This window comes from Prunus dulcis, chromosome 1, assembly GCF_902201215.1.
Source record: "Prunus dulcis chromosome 1, ALMONDv2, whole genome shotgun sequence".
Classification (NCBI taxonomy): Eukaryota; Viridiplantae; Streptophyta; class Magnoliopsida; order Rosales; family Rosaceae; genus Prunus; species Prunus dulcis.
In genome coordinates, this window is record NC_047650.1 from 35095780 (window position 1) to 35114643 (window position 18864).

Below are 18864 nucleotides of genomic sequence, written 5' to 3' on the forward strand. Positions count from 1 at the left end.
TATATATATATATATATATCTGGACATTCTTACGTTATTATCATGCGGATGTCATTATAAACAGAAATAAAAGCAGAAATGGATAATAAAAAATACATAACGTAGACAAGATAATAACTTTCATTAATATTCCAACTCAAGCTTTGTTAGCTCCATAGCCGACAAAAAAATTGAATTGGGCTGTTGGGTGGCCTTCTGGGGGCGCTTTGAATTTAAATGCAAAATGTGCTTTGCTTGCCTTGTTGTCTTGTCTGATTCTAAACCCAAATACTAAAGGGGGCTGCCCAAAACACTCGTTTCTTTTGCTCTACTATTTTCCTTTATTTGATGAAATTTTATGGGCCTGCATCTTTTATTTTCTTTCTTTTTCGCCCTGATATGCATTGCTCGAGTCAATCACGAATTAAATTTGGTGGGTTGGTTCACGGGGCCAATATCTGAATTTCTTTTTCTTTTAGGAAATTCTCAGGTAGACCTAACATTTGCATGATATTATTATTATCCCTCTCATATGTTTCATGAGAAAGGCCATCTTTTATTAATTTATTAATTTCCCGCTAAATGTATGAATTCGAGTGTAGGGTAAATGCTTTTACTCATTTGAGTTATAAAGTATTGTCTGTTTTTTAGACCTAAAAATTTGCACAAATTCGTATAATTCAAAATCGAAAAGACAAATTAATAATCATATGCAAAATAGTATTTGTGATGAATCACAGGTATGGGTTGTATTATAATTGGCATAGCCTTGCTTCTCCAGCTCATAGTTGCTGAAATTCATAAGGCCTTCTTGTTGATCTCTGATGAGACGGTTTGGAATCACATGCATGCATGGACACAGATCTATAAACAATAATTGAGAGACCACCCACGGTTTTTATGCATGAAACAACAAAAATATGAGTCTATTTTGTTTTTTTTATTACAAACGATAATCTAAACTAAGGGAAGGAGAATTTCTTACACATACTATGCTGATGTCATGTGGATTTAAATCTAAGATCACTAGTTTGCAAGTTAAGGTCCTTTTTTCACTGAGCTAGACTCCGTTAACAAATAAGTCTATCTTAAGTAGAAGGATAGGTATATCTTCTAAATATTATTACAAGAAACAAATAATAATTAATTTTCTTGATTTTTATATTTTTATATTTATTTCAATGAATCTCTATAATGTAGCATCAATTCACAGCAAATTAACGCACTGTCCATATAATGAAAGTATCAAGTGATTTATGTTATATTAATGCTAAATAAGTGGTTAAGATTAATAAATTGTGGGCAGCACAACACGTGAAATTCTTTTCTTTTTCTTCTTATAGAAAACCAAATTTAAACAAGTTTACAACTTTACACTTTCCCTGAGAGAAAATGTGACAAATTTGGAATGAAAGAAATTCCATTTTATTAGCACAGTAATCATACTTATTTCAGGATTTTTTAAAATTTAAAATTAGACAACTAGTAATCATTCTTTTATTGTATTAAGTCATTTTGATTAGTTGGCTAATATAAAAAAATTCCCTAATAAACACTAGTTAACTAATAAAAATGAGATTTAGAATAATAATGGTAATAAATAAAAATATTTTTCTTAAATTTATACAAATGAAATGTGAGTAAGCTTTACAATGTTACACCCTAAATAAAAATCTTTTTACAATCACATCACATGGGTGGCTAGCTATTGGCTTTTTGCAGTGGGCCTTTAAAATCACTGTCTCTTTGTACTAATATTCATATTTAAATTTAGAAAAAGAAAAAGAAAATGGTCATACAGAATAAAAGAACAAAAGAATATTCTTATATATAAGCTTCTAATTCATAGTAAAAAGAATAATACACTCATTATTCTGAAACTCTGATATAGAAAGTGAGAGTTAGCTAATTTTTTTATTTTTTGGGTGGTTTGAGAGGGAGAGAGTTAGCTGGTTGAAGTAATGACAGTGAGGCATTTCCGCCATTGTAGTGCAGAGTTGGAGTATATTTAAGATTATTGCCTGTTTTGACAGTTGATTATCTGGGTCATCTGTGTAACTGTTCCCTTAACTAAAATTTTCCTTCTTTCTTTTTTTGGTTCCTTTTTTCTGTTTTTAACAAAATTGTAATTGTATTAACTCTTAAGAGTGATTTGTGACCATGTTTAGCTCCTGATTTGTCTATGATATTCAATTACAATAACAACTGAGAGTCAACACTGGGATTCAGTAAACAATGGGATGCTTATTTGTAGTCAAATCAGTCTCCAATGTTTTACCAGTGAACTCTGCTGTGCATTTTTGAAACTTTTTTAGGAAGAATCTGCGAGCTTTTTAAGCAGATTCTGAAAATCAAAAATATTTCACCCAATGGTAATATATTTGTGTGAGTTTAAAGCAAGGGTTGAGCTTGATGGGCTTACTTGACAAGTACCCCACATGGCGTTTCGGCTATTACAGCTGCAGATAGGCAGATACCTTCCCTCATAATGTGGCTTTCCCGTGCTCTGTGTTTTCTTGAGTGCCTTTGAGAGAGTACAAAGAACCAACCTCCCACACTTCTCTTTTTTGGCTTTTCTTGGCTGCATTCTGTGTAGAATGGAGACCCTTGAAATGGGTTCTTCACTTCTTTGAGTTTTCATTGGTAAAGTTGAGTTTTTTATGGTTGCTCCTGAAATGGGTTTTGCTCATTTCTGTGTCTTCAGATCTGGGTTTTAGAGTTTTTCTTGGTTTTTGTAAAATTTGGGACTTTGGGTTCTTATATTCTTCATAGCTTTCGAAAAAAATTATTTTGTGTGTTATTGTGTGTGAGAAAATGGCTCCAAGATTGGATTTTTTCAATTTCTGGGCAAAAGACACCAATAAGGGAACACCAGTGGTTGTGACAATGGAGAACCCCAATTTCTCTGTTGTGGAGATTGATGGTCCTGATGCTGCATTCAGGCCTGTTGATAAGAGCAGGGGTAAAAATGCCAAGCAAGTCACATGGGTCTTGCTTCTTAAGGCTCATCGTGCTGTCAGTTGCATTTCTTGGCTTGCCACAATCTTCTGGGCATTGCTAGGTACCATTAAGAAGAGGTTAATCTATAGGGAAGGTGTAGCTATGGAGAGTGGGAAGTTGGGAAAGCAGAAGTTACTGTTTACAGTCATAAGAGTCTTCTTAGTGACTTCCCTTGCAATTCTGGCTTTTGAGGTTGTTGCATATTTCAAAGGTTGGCATTATTTTAGGAACCCAAGTTTGCACATCCCTGGAACTTCTGATATACAAAGCTTGCTCCACATGGTTTATGTTGCCTGGTTAACGTTTCGGGCTGATTACATTGCACCTGCAATTCAAGCACTTTCGAAATTTTGTGTCGTCCTTTTCCTTATCCAATCCATAGACCGTATGATACTTAGCGTTGGTTGCTTGTGGATAAAGTTCAAGAAAATTAAGCCCAGGATAGATTGGGATTCTTTGAAGTCAGACGACGTTGAGAAAACTGGATATGAGTACCCCAGGGTTCTTATTCAAATTCCAATGTGCAATGAGAAAGAGGTAATGAATTGAACTTTATCTCTTCCCTTTCTATGTTCTTCATTAATTTCTGTTAGTTTATCGTGTTGCTTTTAGCTGGTGGCCATTTGATTCACTAGTCATAAGTTACTATTTCTGGAGTAGATAGTTATGCTTAGTAATCCAGTTGCACCACCAAACTTGCAAAACTTTGTTTAATAAAAAGTGTCTTCTTAGATTCAGATAGCATCATGTAAAATTTGGTGAGCAGTTGAAGAATTATTGTGAATATTTAATGGTTGTGAGCAAAAAAAAAAATCATCATTTGAATGAAGTATCCTCTTACTAAAAATTGCAAATTAGAGTTATAATTGTGAACTTTAGAAAGAATACGAAGAATTGTCACATTGTTCAGATCTGTTATTTAAGGTCGATAGTAGACACTGGCGACTTTAGGTGTAATACATGATGGTGAGGCCAAAAAATTGAAGCATAAGAAATTAACGGCGACCACATAAAAGTGCTATAGATTCTTCATGATGTTCATAAGGTGTCTTGGCCTGGCGTTTTGCAGGTATATGAGCAGTCTATCTCTGCAGTCTGCCAGATTGATTGGCCCAAGGAATGTCTTTTGATTCAAGTTCTTGATGATTCTGATGATGAGAGCATCCAGTGGTTAATAAAGACAGAGGTTGCTAATTGGAGCCAAAGGGGTATCAACATAATCTATCGGCATCGCGTGGTTAGAACTGGTTACAAAGCTGGAAATCTCAAGTCTGCAATGAGCTGTGATTATGTGAAGGACTATGAATTTGTTGCAATCTTTGATGCAGATTTCCAACCTAATCCAGATTTTCTTAAGCAAACGGTGCCACATTTCAAGGTGAATAGCAACACAATACATTTGTCAGTGTATTTTTTGGTTGATGAACCCTTCAGGAATTTAATATATCTCACTCTGTGTTGCAGGACAACCCCGAACTAGGTTTAGTTCAGGCTAGATGGGCCTTTGTGAACAAGGATGAGAACTTGTTGACTCGTCTCCAAAACGTTAATTTGTGCTTCCACTTTGAGGTGGAACAACAGGTTAATGGGGTGTTTCTTAATTTCTTTGGTTTCAATGGAACTGCTGGTGTTTGGAGAATTAAAGCCCTTGAGGAGTCTGGAGGATGGCTAGAAAGGACTACTGTAGAGGATATGGACATAGCTGTCCGGGCCCATCTCAATGGTTGGAAATTCATCTACCTTAACGATGTTAAGGTAATCTTAAATTATAGTTGTTCCATATCTATTTAATCTAGACCTAACATGTCAGGGAATTGTCATTTGTGATATTTTAGTCATTTGTGATATTTTAAGTGTACTTCTGGTTTAGTGTCTCTGCGGACGACAAAGTTGGAGTGCATAACCTTGATATTTATAGCCTCCAACTGCATGTAAATTTTGTTTTAAGCCCTAAAGCTATGTAAATTTTCAGGTACTATGTGAAGTGCCCGAGTCCTATGAAGCTTATAGGAAGCAGCAGCATCGTTGGCATTCTGGTCCTATGCAGCTATTTAGATTGTGCCTGCCAGCTATTATAACTTCTAAGGTGCCTTGAATCTTATTTACAACAGTCTGTTATTCTGCTATTCCCAATTGCTCATTATTTATAACCATAATGTCTTGAATTGTATAAATACTGCAGATAACAGCTTGGAAGAAAGCAAACTTGATAGTATTATTCTTTCTATTGAGGAAACTCATCCTTCCATTCTATTCCTTCACCTTGTTCTGCATAATTCTTCCACTGACCATGTTTGTCCCGGAGGCAGAGCTTCCTGCATGGGTCATCTGTTACGTGCCTGTTTTCATGTCATTTCTCAACATTCTTCCATCCCCCAAATCATTCCCTTTCATTGTTCCTTACCTGCTTTTTGAGAACACTATGTCGGTAACAAAATTCAACGCAATGGTCTCTGGATTGTTCCAGTTGGGTAGCTCTTATGAGTGGGTTATCACCAAGAAGACTGGCAGGTCATCAGAATCTGACTTAATGGCAGCTGCTGAAAGGGAATCAAATATGGTAAACCAATTGCAGGTCCACAGAGGAGCTTCTGAGAGTGAGCTTTCTGAGTTGAACCGAATTATGGAGCAGAAAGAAGTAGCTCCTAAGCCAATTAAGAAAGCTAACAAGATATATAGGAAAGAGCTTGCTCTAGCATTCCTCCTGCTCACAGCTTCTGTCAGGAGTCTGTTATCTGCTCAAGGAGTACACTTCTACTTCCTGCTCTTCCAAGGTGTGACCTTCCTTCTTGTAGGACTTGATCTCATTGGGGAGCAAATGAGCTGATAATTCATGGGTGCAAGAGAAGAAAAAAAAGGAGAAAAAGCAAACACCTATATACACATGGAGGAATTTCAACCCCTTTGCCTTGGGAATGTGCAGCACAGAGTTACCCTTTGGTTCAATAGCATGAATCATTTACATACAGTGAGAACGAAGTACAAGATAGGAACTTTGTTTGTCAAGCACTCCCCATACCACATTTCCAAATGTTCTTTCCTCAATTTTTTATTTTTTTATTTTTATTTACCACAGATATTGAATTGTTCTTGTTCACCATAAGTGGGAACAGAATATTGGGTTGTCATTGATTATTGTGTTTTAGAATCCAAGAAGGTAGATTGGAGTCTAAGGATGATGAGTTTGCCTGATGCTTTTGGCTTGTAGATTCCTTCTTGGTAGCTAGTGAGACATGCAAAGCAAGCATCATCTGTAATTAATTTATCTGAAAATAATAATTCCTTTATGTATATTCAGCTATTATCTATTTGACAAAATACTCTCTCTCTCTCTCTCTCTCTCTCTCTCTCTCTCTCTCTCTCCCCCCACAATCTGCAAATAATGGAGTGTGTATGTGTGTCTCCATGCACACGTGTTTTTAGACAAATTTGAAGTGTCGGTAGGCGAAATAGTGAAACAAAGTTTGCATTTTAAGGTATTTTGGGGCGGCTGAGGTTTTTGGTTCATAAAGTTTCAAGCTTTCCAGCCTCCAGTCTATGGCCACAGAATTGGGGGGCCAGAGATCTTTGGTCGGCATGCATCTGATCTTTGCTGTTGTGGATAGTGTCCTTGGTTGGGTTGGGAGGTCTAATTATAGATAGATTTGATTCATTTCCTTGGCCAGCCATGGCTCATGTAAGGCCCAGTGAATTAATTGTTTGCAATGGAATATCACTCCCTTCTAAATTTCTCAGAAAATCTTTGATTTGACAAGCCACCTGTTAATGTCTCCTTGTATTAGTAACTGGGATATGCCTGCCCCTGATCTTTGTTGCATTTGTAATTTTTTTTTAAATATAAAATTAATGTACCATACATTTGTAATAACAGTAATTTTCTTCTTATCATTCACTTTTATTATTGAGAAGAAAACAAAAGAGTGAAATTTCATGTCCACGACCGTCTGTCTGGCCCATACCCAACTTATTTTTATAGGTGTTTCCCTTTTCTTTTCTTTTTTCTTTTTTTAAACTGTAAAATTCATTGAAAACAAGACAAAAACTCATAATACATACAGAAAAAACACAATCTCTAATGGAGATTCTTGCAATGCAAAAACTCTAAAGAACATAAACAAATAGGAAAAAACATTACAACTTGAATCCTAGCTCACTTGGAGTTACTGATGAGGATGGAATCTTTTATTATTATTTATTTATCCATTTTGATAGCCTTGACTAGAATCAAGTTGGGGCTTGGGTAATGATTATAAACCCAATTTGGGAAGTCCCCACAAGCACAAAGAGTTAGACTGCATTTAAGTTTTCCTTTTCTTGTTGATCAGAGAACAAATTGGTCATTTGAATTCCATAATCATATTCCCAAAAATCAGTTGCAACTTGCAACTACATTTTATATACAAAACAGCAAACATCACTCTGAAACCCTTGGATGGAGCAAAACCCTAGGAACCCAATTTACTTTTTCTCCTCAACTAATATTGAACTTCAAATTCAATGCATGTTTTACTGATTAGTATTTATGATCAATTACAGTTTTTTTCACCACCATAGTGAAATAACATGGCCTTTTTGCTGTTGGATCAGAAGGGTTTTCAATCCTCAATGAGCAATGAAAACTGCAAGGAAGAAAATGTTCAGCAAAAAACCAAAACTTGTAGGAAGAAAAAGAATTATATGACAAATTAGTAATGAAAATCAACATTAACAAATGCAATAGAAAGTATACAAATTATTTTAGTTGTAGAGTACAGCTGGCTATATAGGTAGAGGAACTAGAATTTACAATGGGGTCAATAATTCAGATGCTAGAAATTAAGTAGAAACACAACATAGGTTTTAATGTTGAGCCAACATCTTGGGAGGTTGGAGACTTGCAGTTCCCATGACCACACAATCCATCCAATTATAATTGGATCCCATGCTATTTTAATTTCCAAATAGACCTTTTGAAGATATTTTTTTAAAATAAAAAATCTGTGCATAATATTGACTATTGGCTTTGATTATTATTATTAATGTGTATGTAGCAATCTTAATAAACTAGTCATCTTCTGGCTCTATTGAGAAGTCTGGCTCTTCAGGCTTCAACAACTTAGGCAATTGAACATCCTTGATTTTCTGAGCTCCTCTCCTAGTGTTTGCAGCAAACCTTGAAGCCAGAATTGTAACACCAAGATTCTGTCTTACTTGGAAAGTATTTGAAGTTGCATTAGTGGTATTAGGGTAATCTTCCTTTTCTTCTTCTGCCTCATCAGCCTCTTCATGCTTGTCATAATTATATGAAAATGACTCTACCATGCTGAGGTTCTTTGCCAGCAGTCGCTTCTTGAACCGGCGCCACGCAGCCTGAATGAAGCAAGCAGCCCAAGTTCTCCAATGGTAAGAGTAGAAACGGAATGTGTGCTGCAGCTTCTTGCTATGAAGCCGTCTAAATTGGTTGGCAACAAATTTGAGGTCCTCTGCTCTCAGTGCAAAGGCTTCCACTTCATCAAGGGATCGAACTGTTCTTGTTGAAGAAGGCAAGTTGAGGGTTGATTTGGGAAGCAATGCCCAAGCAAGCAATTCTTCACCACAAAAGTCACCAGGTCTCAAAGTAATTGAGTTGAAGAAACCTATCCTGCCTCCATTTGTTGTTGAGCTCTCTAGCTTCCCTCGTATGATGAAAAGCATTTCTGTAACGGGATCGCCTTCACGAACAATGTAGGTGCCCTGAGTACTTAAGGAGGATACTAAACGCTCGCATATGGCGTCAAGAAGCTGACCATCCATCTGTGAGAAAAAGGGGACCTACAAATGACACAATGTGAAGCATTACTCATTAGTATTTGTTTGCCATGATCTTTTCTGTATCAGAATCTCAATGCCGGCAAAATCTGTTGATCAGAGAAGACACACACTTACGCGTCGAACAAGATCTAAACATAGGTGGCGTTGGATATCACGACGAAGATCAGTAGGCAAGGCATGTAAAATTGATTCTTCATCAACTCCACGAGTGGCAACCCACTTGTACTGCACGAATCGCCTTACACGCTCTTGCAGATCTCGGGGGAGCTGGCGATGTTTCATCCACTCCTCGGTGTCCCTCCTTTTGAGCCTCCACTCCTCAAGTCTCACAGTGATGGATTGCAAATAGGTCTGCACTTAAAGTAGAACATGTTTAAATTAAAGATGGACATGTATTTATGAACAATGAACAATGAAAAAAAGGTTTTCTTGTTGCTGAAGGCAAACAATTACAAGAATTACATAATATGTTTTGATAATTTACCTGCATATTTCCAATTAAGTGGGCAAACAGAACCAGACCCAAGATAGCAATGAGTATGGCAAAAGAAGTTTCCCCAATAAATGTGCTTGTAGTCAAAGTCTGCCCATAGGAGCTGAGATATATCAAAACAGATTATATCAGAACCAATAATGATCAAATTGCAGATTATAACCATTTAATCATGATCGTACCTCAAGTTCTGTAAGCCCCACCAAAGACAATAGAAGTACTTCTGAAGAAACTCTGTGGAGACCACATTTTTAGTCACTGCATTCTCAAAAATGCCATAATTGAAATCGATGGTGTTTTCTGGGTTGCAGTTGCTAAACACTTGAGTGCTGTTCATCCATCTGCGGCGATCATCGTTGTTCAAATTACCACAATCCAAGTAGCCGAGGAAACATTTCGTGGGGCTGAATTCCTTTCTGCATTCTGACTTCCAGCATGTCATGTACCGTTCGATGGACAACAAATACCATGATGCCCCCAAGACCTACAAGAACAAACATTGTTCTAGCATTTGTTACTGAGTCTTGAATCACGGTTAAATTGAATTGGTAAATTAAAAAAAAAAGAAAAAGAAGAAGCTGCATACATGACTGGCTAACATGTAGAGGATGAGATTATATGCAGCCCCAGCCCAGGCTGTCTTTGTGACTACACCAGTGGCTTTGATAATCTGAGAACTTAATGGAAAAATAAGATATAATCTTGGAACATATTGGAGCAGAACAATCAGTACAAGGGCATTATTGGTACTATGGGAGCTTCTAACTGCAGGAATAATAAACCATATCACAATCTGCAAAACAGAATATAAAAGCACTGTTATTTCCACAATTGTTACAGAAAACTAATATAGATGGGGACAAAATACAAAAAACTACATTGGATTTTCTTCATATATAGGTACAATGCCCTTCTCAATATTTTTCAATCCACTATGAAATCATAGAATCATTTGCAGAAGAATCAATCTAGACCGGGATAAAAATAGGCATAAAAAAATAAGGATGATGCACCTGAGGGAGAGGCAGTGTAGCTATGAGATCTATGAAGAAATCCGTTCTCAAATACCTTCTTGCTATCTTCTTGGGATCCATAACAAGTTCACCCCTCCCGAAAACTCTTGAACTTGGCGATACATAAGCTGTCCTTAACTTAATGAACATGTGCAACAGGTAGAACATATCGGCAAGAGTGCGAAAACAAGTCACAACAATTCCCAAGTTCAAGTCAGGTGCCACACAAGATGAGCTACCATCATTCAGCACAGAAGGAAGGTAGAAAAAGAGCGGATCAACGAACAGCGCCACCAAGCAAGAAAAGAGGAAAATCCTGTTCCATTGCAAGAAAATGTCACTTCCTGGATCAAGAATTTTCTTCTTGTATGGCTCATGGCTCTCTGGGAAAACCTTAAAACTCCCAAATCTGTGAGGTTTAGCTCTAACACCAGCAGCAGTGCTGCCTTCAGGAATTAACAGAGGGGCTGCTGCTGCTGAGACTTTGTACTCTTTTGAGTGTTTTTGGGTGTCACTTTTTTCCCATGAAAATTGAACATCTTGTTTCTCATTATCATAAAACCTGTGAACATGAAAAACACAAAATTTAAGCTAAATTAGAAAACTAAGCAAAAGTGGGAAGAAACCAAGAAATATTAGATGGAGTTGTATAGTAGAGAGAGACAATTACCTCACTAGCTTATCTTTCTTCAACTCCATGCTTGCACTTCTGGTAACATTTATTCATCGACAGAGACCATTACAAAGATGCATTACATGAGTTGCAACACAAATGAACAGCAACAGTTCAAGTGCACCACATTTGTTGGGAAGTTTTCCAATCTTCCAAAACCAAAACAAATATTAAAATGACAAGTTTCAGAGAGAGAGAGAGAGAGAGAGAGAGAGAAGGGAAGAGGAGGCTTGATCCAAGGCTGAAACTTTGGGAAGAAAAAGATGTCGGGTGGTCTTATTTTATGTAATGTTGAAGGAAGGATTAAGAAAGCCAGTGAATCTCAGACACAGAGAGGTAGAGAACGTGAAGAACATGAATTTTTATATTAAACAAGAAGTGCAGTGTGCCCATTAAAGACAAGAGAGGGAGATATTAAATTCTACACTAGCAGTTAAAAACAAGCTACATGTCTATCTAGCTATAATTTGCTTTACACACTTTGGTTTTGACTTCTATTTTTTTATTTTTTTATTTATACACTGGAAGAAATTGGTTGAGGAGGGAGGGAGGGAGGCACGATCCAATTAATAACCCTCAAATCAAGAGATTGTGAGATGAAACCTGGAAAAGTTTATGAATTTTTGTGCAGCTTATATGACACAAAATTATATTTGTTCTGTTGATGTCAACTTCACAGAAATATATATATATATATATATATATATATATATATAATTCACATTTATTATAATATTTATTATGTTAAAATCTCCATGTCCTGCTAATGTGGGGCCTCTACAGTGTGGTGATGCTCAATCGCCGTATCAATGTGGGCAAGGGAGTGTGGGATTTACCCATCATTCATTCACCTGCGTTGAGTCTGGCTGTGATACCAATTGATACGAGTTTATAGGTAGAAACTTCAAAATTGACCTCACAAAACTCGTATATACTATCTCAGCATCTCCTATTTTTCAGATGTGGAATATTGGACTGTAATATAGGTTAAAGTTAGGCCACTCCTATTACAGTCCTAGTCTTTGAAGAATGAGAACCAAAGCAACTATCCGTACATTTCTATTACAGAACTCGATGTGAGAGTTTCTTTTCACCCAATTCATGAAAAGTTAGGGTTATAATAGACGTTAGCTTTGGATCCGCTATCCCGATCATAATTTTCCTTCCTATTCTTACTAAGTGCCAGAATCATGAATTGTTTTATACAGTCCTGATCTCTTGGACCCCTGTAGTCCAAGAGATTTATGGTCACTCACCGTTGGATGTAAATTCAACGGTTGACTTGAATCGGGTAATAATCATTTATGTCATATTGCATTTATATATATCATTTTGAACCATTGGATTAATATCCAACGATGAGTGACCACAATCTCTTGGACTCCTGTGGTCCAAGAGATCGGGACTGTTGTTTTATAATCCAAAAGTAAAAAATATATATATTACCTCTTAGATTGTAAACAAAAATAAATAAAAATTTACTTGGAAGCTAGAACGTATGGTTAGAAATTGGGCACAGCTGAAAGAGACCGAAAGTGATCGCAATTGAGTTAATTAGCTGAAGAAATTTAGTTTTGACAAAGACCGACGGACGAACATTGACATGTGGGGATGGGATGGGACCAATTTGCATAATAACAAATCAGTTTGCCTTTTCATGATTGTCCTTCCTTGGATCGAATTCAATTAGAAATGTCATTATCTCTTTGCAGATCTAGAAAAAATAATTAAAATAATAACGTGCAGACCTTACCCTTGGAAAAGGCTCTCAAATAGCATTATTATTCTAGCATATCTTCTCATAATTCTAAGTAAATCAACGGTATCCATAAGATATTAATACTCCATTATGCTTTTGACAGTCCCGATCTCTTGGACCACAGGAGTCCAAGAGATTGTGGTCACCCACCGTTGGATATTAATCCAATGGTTCAAAATGATATATATAAATCTATCATTTATTAGCAACGACATATTACTCCGATTCCAAGCCATAAATGAAGGAATCAAGCCGAATTATATATCTCACCATGAAATGGAATTATAAATTGGACCAAGGCAAAAATTAAAGAGATCAGGACTGATGCTTTTGAACCCTAAACCATAAGATATCTTAGACTTTTTAGGACGCAAATTCTCTTTGTAATTTTTTTATTTTTTATTTTATGCTTTTTATGTTGGCTCTGTAAATTTTCTTTTTTGATGCTTGTTACCTTGAATTCAATGGGTAAATAGGTCATTTTCCGCAGTTTACTTGAATTATTTTAAAAAAAATTCTTGATGAGAAAATAGGTCGCTATATTGTTGTTCGACTCTTCTGGTTAAAGCCAAGTTTATGTTTTTAGGTAAAACGATGAACAAATATTTGAAAAATATTCAAAATGCGATTTCTCTTGCTTTAAGAAGCTGGAAAATGAATTCGCGTACTCAAACCAAACCACAGTTATAAATTGTCTTAAACTTCTACAACAAAGTTTTCAGTGTAATTCTATCTTGGGTCGGAACAAAACAGCCATCTCCAGACCCGGATCAAAAGTGAGGCCGAAAACGTTTATTTTCATTTATTTTCTGAATATCCGGCTTTGCTGGCATATATTTCACAGGCAATTCCCTCAGAAAAGAAGGGGTTAAATTTCATTGCTATCAGTAATTTTTTATCCACTTGACGACCAAGGCAAAGGGTATGGGATAATGGGGGACTAAGAAACGATTCCCACTGGCAAAATCTATTAAAAGTGACCTCCTGTATATATTAGAGTTCCATTATAAGCCAAATCTAAACAAACTCTACAACCCAACTTCTGTGGAACAGATGTGAGTACCTGCAGAAATATTTGACGCACGCAAAGCTCCTCCTCAATTCTTCTAAGTTAAAATTAAACAAAGCCACTATAGTCGTTTGAGGGAGGCGCATCGCTACTGACGAAGTTCAATGAAATTAGAAGCAGCTCTGCAGATAGCAGGCTGGGACCCACAACCATTCAAAATTGCAGACCCCATAGCAGGGCAGTGAAGAAATCCCAGGGGAGAGTACAGAAGCACAAAATTGAAGCTCTATACAGATAGCCGGCTGGGACCCACAACCATTCAAAATTGAAGATCCCAGATGAGGAGCACAAATCCCAGGGGCCAAGGGAGTGCAGAAGAACAAAACCAATGAAGCAGAACCAGACGACACCTCAACACAAGAAAGAAAAAGCATAGATCTTTAGCACCATTCTCAGAAACACTCTTAAACAAAGATATGATGTTTATCACTTTTACCTTTAATAATAATATCCTCAAGCCTACACCTATTTTGCATAGAAAATAAAACCAGCTAAAGTTAAGAAAGGAAGGAACTTAACCAAATCAGAGAGAGTAGAGGCTGAGGGCGTCCCCCAATTTAAACACAGTTGTGCTGAAGTCCAAGCACACATAACAAGACTTAATGCCAGTACATCCTCTAAACAAAGGCAGACAGCCATTTATGCACTCCTCAACTCCTGCTTCGGCGACGATCCTTCAGACCATTACTGCAAAAATATAGCAGCATACGTCAGTACAACAAATCAGCAACATCAATTATACATTACACAACTACTCACATGTTCTACCATTAACAGATCCTAACAGTAAATAATGTACATGCATGGGATATATCCCATCATGACATTATCAAATGGAAAGTCATCCTTCCAACACAATTAACTTCCATGCTGTAGAACAAGGGTTTCACAGCAGTATTTGCTAAAACGTAGTGAAAGGAACCTCACCCATTGGCATACGGCAACTCCTCCCGTCCACGGTATGGTGGGGACCTGCTACGGCTGTTCCCACGTGGTGTCAAACTGCGACGTCTAGGGGACCGCCCACGAGGACTGTAGCTCCTGCTTGATGGTAAAAAGAGTCAAAAGGCATTAGATAGGAGAATACCAGCTCAACCTAGATAAAAATAATATAAGATATGTTTGTGAACTTGGATCCAGCAAGGCGAACTTTCGATACCAAATACATTCAAACACTACTTGTTCGATAACTAACTACACAGATCACTGATTAGAGGAAAATAAAATGGGATGTAAAAAAAGAATATCTGAAAATAGGACATCACCTGCGACCATAACTAGGGCTTCTACGGTATCGAGGGGGACTGCGGCTACGACGTCTTCCAGAACCACCCCGCAGACGACATTCACGAGCAAAATGACCAGGTTCACCACACTCATAGCACTTCAAATCAGAACCGCCAGAACGGCCACGACCCCCTCCACGACCACCACCACCACCACCTCTAGAGTTGTGTGAAAGCTCAACTCTCCATCCATTCTTACCTGTTCCAAAACAAAATGAAAAGAAGAAACAAAAAATTAACACATTATGGAGCTTTCAGAATTTCACAACACTGAAAAACGGTGCAGAGAGATATGGGGGGAGAGTCAGTAAGCAATATAATATAAACTACCTGCTGAGAAAACATAGTTTCATGGAGGGCATGAGACCGTGTCCTTTCATTACACAGTTCACCAAAAACTGAAGTACAGACCTTCCCATCAATAAAATGATGGTAGAGTTGGCTAGATTCACCCCACAAGATAAACCAATCATGCATTGTTCAGCTCAATTATACTGCTTCACAAACAAAACGCTGTGGAGGGACTAATTCTCCTCCTTACGAGTGGAATTCAATGAAATAAGCTAGCTGAGAAACCCCATTTGAAAACAATAAACAGCCAATTTTATACATACCATCTATTTCACGGATTGCATCCTCTGCGTCTCTACTGTCATCAAAGTCAACAAAAGCATAGCCTGGTGGTCTCCGAGCCACCCATACACTGCCCAAAAGTAAACATAAAAAATAAAATAAAAATTAACAACGATCCCAAATAATAAGAACAATACTTAAAAGTTCATAAATTACTGTAAAATTAAAACAAAAATAAGAAATTGTTAGCAACTTAATAGCTAAGTACCTTCTTATAACTCCGAAAACGCGAAACTCATCTTCGAGATCTGCCTCGGAAACTCGAGGGCTCAAATTTCCGACGTACACACGAGACATTCTTTGATCGAATCTGCAAATCACGAGCCACAAAGCATTCAAAACAGGTAGATAAGAAGAGCAAATTTTTCACGCTCATCATCTTTTTAATCAAAAATTAACAATGATTAAGAATGAAATATAGAAATTTGGAGCACCGATAATCAGATTGAATAAGAGGGAGGGCAGAGAGGAAGAGTGAGATCTGAACCTAATGCCGAGTAGATAGAGAAACCCTAGCAGCTCCTTTACTCGGTTCGACTTTGTTTGGGAGCGAGTCGCTGAGGTTTTGGATTTTATATAAAAGAGTAATTCATCGCCGTACCCCTCTAAATTTTAAAATCTCGAATTAGCCCCTCAGAATTTGGTTTTGCTACATTGCCCCTCCTACTTTTATGATGATCTGTTTTTAATTCGGGTAAACTGCCAAATATCATCCCGAATTATATCGATTGCCGAACTTAGCATTTTGAATTATTTTTTTTAGTCAATTTAGCCCTCATACTATTTTAAATGGTCAATTTAGCCCATACCGTTAGTTTTTAACCAATTTTATCTAAATTTTCAAAAATGTCACGTGAATAACATGTGTCTCAACAAATAGTAATAAAAAATAATTTTTTTATAAATGTTTTATTGTTTAACAACAACAAAAATCCATTAGCAGATTCACCAACACACCCCCCCCTCCCCCCTTCCCCTTCTCCTCCTCAACCAAATTCTCATCCCTCAAATCGAATGTGAATCACCAACGCATAGAAGGGACAATTACCGATATGTTTGAAGTCACAATATATTTTGCTCTTCACATACCCTTTCTTAGCAACCAAACAACCGATTGGGGATGAGGGAAGACAATATAACTTATCAAATCTCCAACTTTCCAAAGCATTCAAACACGAAGCTTTATACGTTGCCGTCAAATCTCTCTCCACCAAAGCCACTTTCCTAAGTGCCTCAGCCACGACCTTCTTCATGGCCCAATCGTCATTGCTTAAAAACTCAACTACGCATGGCAAAAGCCAGTCCAACATGCCTCCATGGCGGTGCCGACAATGCTCCCAACAAGCTTCATCACGTAAAACCACCCAAAAGCTTCTAACTTTCACGATTTGGCACCAATCCAATTCAATTTTCCTTAAGAAAAAACCTATTATATCCCAATTTCCATCATATATAAGAAAATCTTCACATACCCACGAAAGTTTTTCTGATGTGAAGTTGAACTCTGAATACAACATAAAAAATTGAAGAAAACCCAGAAGTTTTCTTCCCTAAAGCTGCCAAAATATGGAACCAAATCACTCGTATGGAGCTCGAGCATAAGCACCCAAACAATATTCACCTTAATTTCCCTTGAAGCAGTGAAATTTCCAAATGGCAAATGAGAATGCAAAAATTGAAAGGTTCCTCGTGTGAAAGGGGAGACGGTGGCTTTCGTTGGAGGAGAGAGTAGTTGGTGTTCGGGTGGGGATTTATTGATTTTCTTTATTCTTTCTATTTTGAAATTATTTTTTACAATTTTTTTTGGGTTACTGTACCTTGTAAAATGACACACTTACCCTTATAATTAAGGGGAAATTGGATGGAAGTGTAAAAACTTGACAACATGGGCCAAGTTGACAATTTAAAATAGTCTGAGGGCTAAATTAGCTCAAAAAATAATTCAAGATGCTAAGTTCGACGATCGATATAGTTCAGAAGGGTATTCGGCAATTTTCCCTTTTAATTATGATTAAATAAGAGCCCACTTATGAAAATAAATGCTTCTACATTTTTATATAAAAAAATGTGCTTACACTTTCTTACTCGAATGTTTAAATATTCTCCTCGTTTTAATTCCTACACTTTATCATGTGATCGTCACGTAATAGGAGATTAAATGTAAGAGATATGTTTCATATTTTTTCTATGGTGTCTTGTTAGGGTAATTCAACGATTGTGTGATGTATCGTTAACAATTGTATAATTGAAAGAGCTCACACGTTCGAGTTTCTCCTCCCATTTTATTATAAAAAAATAAAAGTTTATAAGTTTATAAGAAAATTTTATAAATAAATAAAAAACAAAACTTTTTTTTTTTTTGGTTTTGTTTTTGTTTTGTTTTTTTTGTGTGTGTGTGTGTGATGATAGTTTGATTAAGAGCCTAAACAAAACAAGCACATCGTGAAATAGAGAGGCAGGCTTTTGAGACGAGCAAGTCCAAGTAGAATCAACAGGACTATTAGTGCCTGCAACAACAAATCATGTAATAGAGAGGCAGGCATTTGAGACGAACAATATGAAGACTATGTAGAGGCAACCATGTTTCATGGACATGATGAACCTACAAGATCATCATATAGGCTTGGTGGTGGGGATGAGATGATTATGCCATTTGGGATCAAAATCACATTAATGCTATTTGGTATAATAATGTCTTTTTCCCTTTAATTATTTATTTAGTGTTTGTTTCTAGATATTGTCTCTAGGTGATTTCTTTGATAATTTAGTCTCAAACCACATGGTTGAGTTTTTTTTTTTTTTTTGGTCAAACCACTATGATATTAGAATATTTACTTGATTTCTTATTTTTGATTTATTGTAATTGAGTATAATTTATAAATATAAAGGCATACGCCTCAAATGATGAAAACATTCAACAATCTGAAAAATATTTTGGATTAACTAAAATGCAAAGAAGCCACAGTTTAATATCAAGAGGATAAAGGATAAGAAACTTTGATTAAAAAAAAGGATAAGAAACTTATACCAATGGGGTGTTAGTTGCGTTGGCCTAAATTTTTGACGTGCTTCTAAGTTGTCTTGGGTTCAAACCTCACGTTGTCTCGAATCAACAGAGCCAAAAGAAGCTCTATGAAAAAGCTTTCAGATTCTGTTGATTTTGTCCCTC

General features: G+C 36.7%; 3 protein-coding genes across 5 annotated transcripts; 1 reads left to right on the forward strand and 2 right to left on the reverse strand.

Annotated features, from left to right (window-relative positions):
- Positions 1 to 1861: 1861 nt before the first annotated feature.
- LOC117614328 (probable xyloglucan glycosyltransferase 5) lies at positions 1862 to 6297 on the forward strand. Its single transcript, XM_034343100.1, has 5 exons — positions 1862 to 3516; positions 4049 to 4357; positions 4444 to 4734; positions 4952 to 5065; positions 5162 to 6297. Exons 1-5 carry the CDS (start codon positions 2794 to 2796, stop codon positions 5804 to 5806), a joined length of 2082 nt encoding a protein of 693 aa, XP_034198991.1. The 5' UTR covers positions 1862 to 2793; the 3' UTR covers positions 5807 to 6297.
- Positions 6298 to 7728: 1431 nt separating this feature from the next.
- LOC117615845 (probable cyclic nucleotide-gated ion channel 14) lies at positions 7729 to 11476 on the reverse strand. The gene is made up of 7 exons (XM_034345011.1): positions 10946 to 11476; positions 10276 to 10837; positions 9849 to 10055; positions 9445 to 9746; positions 9254 to 9365; positions 8884 to 9120; positions 7729 to 8769 (listed from the first exon to the last, which is right to left on the reverse strand). Exons 1-7 carry the CDS (start codon positions 10972 to 10974, stop codon positions 8023 to 8025), a joined length of 2196 nt encoding a protein of 731 aa, XP_034200902.1. The 5' UTR covers positions 10975 to 11476; the 3' UTR covers positions 7729 to 8022.
- Positions 11477 to 13632: 2156 nt separating this feature from the next.
- Positions 13633 to 16309, reverse strand: LOC117614459 (serine/arginine-rich splicing factor RSZ22). Of its 3 annotated transcripts, XR_004583873.1 has the most exons (7): positions 16183 to 16309; positions 15904 to 16005; positions 15677 to 15765; positions 15042 to 15261; positions 14704 to 14817; positions 13771 to 14463; positions 13633 to 13691 (listed from the first exon to the last, which is right to left on the reverse strand). XR_004583873.1 is itself a non-coding variant. In XM_034343277.1 (6 exons), the coding sequence occupies exons 2-6, from the start codon at positions 15990 to 15992 to the stop codon at positions 14427 to 14429; spliced, it is 549 nt and encodes a 182-aa protein (XP_034199168.1). In that variant the 5' UTR covers positions 15993 to 16005; positions 16183 to 16309; the 3' UTR covers positions 13633 to 14426. The 3 variants fall into 3 exon arrangements, 2 of the variants coding, with proteins under 2 accessions (XP_034199168.1, XP_034199169.1); XM_034343277.1 differs by having other exon boundaries at positions 13633 to 14463; XM_034343278.1 differs by having other exon boundaries at positions 13633 to 14463; positions 16130 to 16238.
- Positions 16310 to 18864: the final 2555 nt, after the last annotated feature.

What these genes read in the sequence shown, in the direction of transcription:
- LOC117614328 (XM_034343100.1), top strand. Translation starts at nt 2,794, where the DNA reads ATGGCTCCAAGATTGGATTTTTTCAATTTCTGGGCAAAAGACACCAAT. An exon ending in CAATGTGCAATGAGAAAGAG is followed by an intron (nt 3,517 to 4,048) that starts GTAATGAATTGA and finishes GGCGTTTTGCAG; the next exon opens with GTATATGAGCAGTCTATCTC. An exon ending in TCTACCTTAACGATGTTAAG is followed by an intron (nt 4,735 to 4,951) that starts GTAATCTTAAAT and finishes GTAAATTTTCAG; the next exon opens with GTACTATGTGAAGTGCCCGA.
- LOC117615845 (XM_034345011.1), bottom strand. Translation starts at nt 10,974, where the DNA reads ATGGAGTTGAAGAAAGATAAGCTAGTGAG. An exon ending in AAGAAAGATAAGCTAGTGAG is followed by an intron (nt 10,838 to 10,945) that starts GTAATTGTCTCT and finishes TCATGTTCACAG; the next exon opens with GTTTTATGATAATGAGAAAC. An exon ending in TCTACATGTTAGCCAGTCAT is followed by an intron (nt 9,747 to 9,848) that starts GTATGCAGCTTC and finishes TTGTTCTTGTAG; the next exon opens with GTCTTGGGGGCATCATGGTA.
- LOC117614459 (XM_034343277.1), bottom strand. Translation starts at nt 15,992, where the DNA reads ATGTCTCGTGTGTACGTCGGAAATTTGAGCCCTCGAGTTTCCGAGGCA. An exon ending in AGCCCTAGTTATGGTCGCAG is followed by an intron (nt 14,818 to 15,041) that starts GTGATGTCCTAT and finishes ACCATCAAGCAG; the next exon opens with GAGCTACAGTCCTCGTGGGC. An exon ending in GAGTTGCCGTATGCCAATGG is followed by an intron (nt 14,464 to 14,703) that starts GTGAGGTTCCTT and finishes ATATTTTTGCAG; the next exon opens with TAATGGTCTGAAGGATCGTC.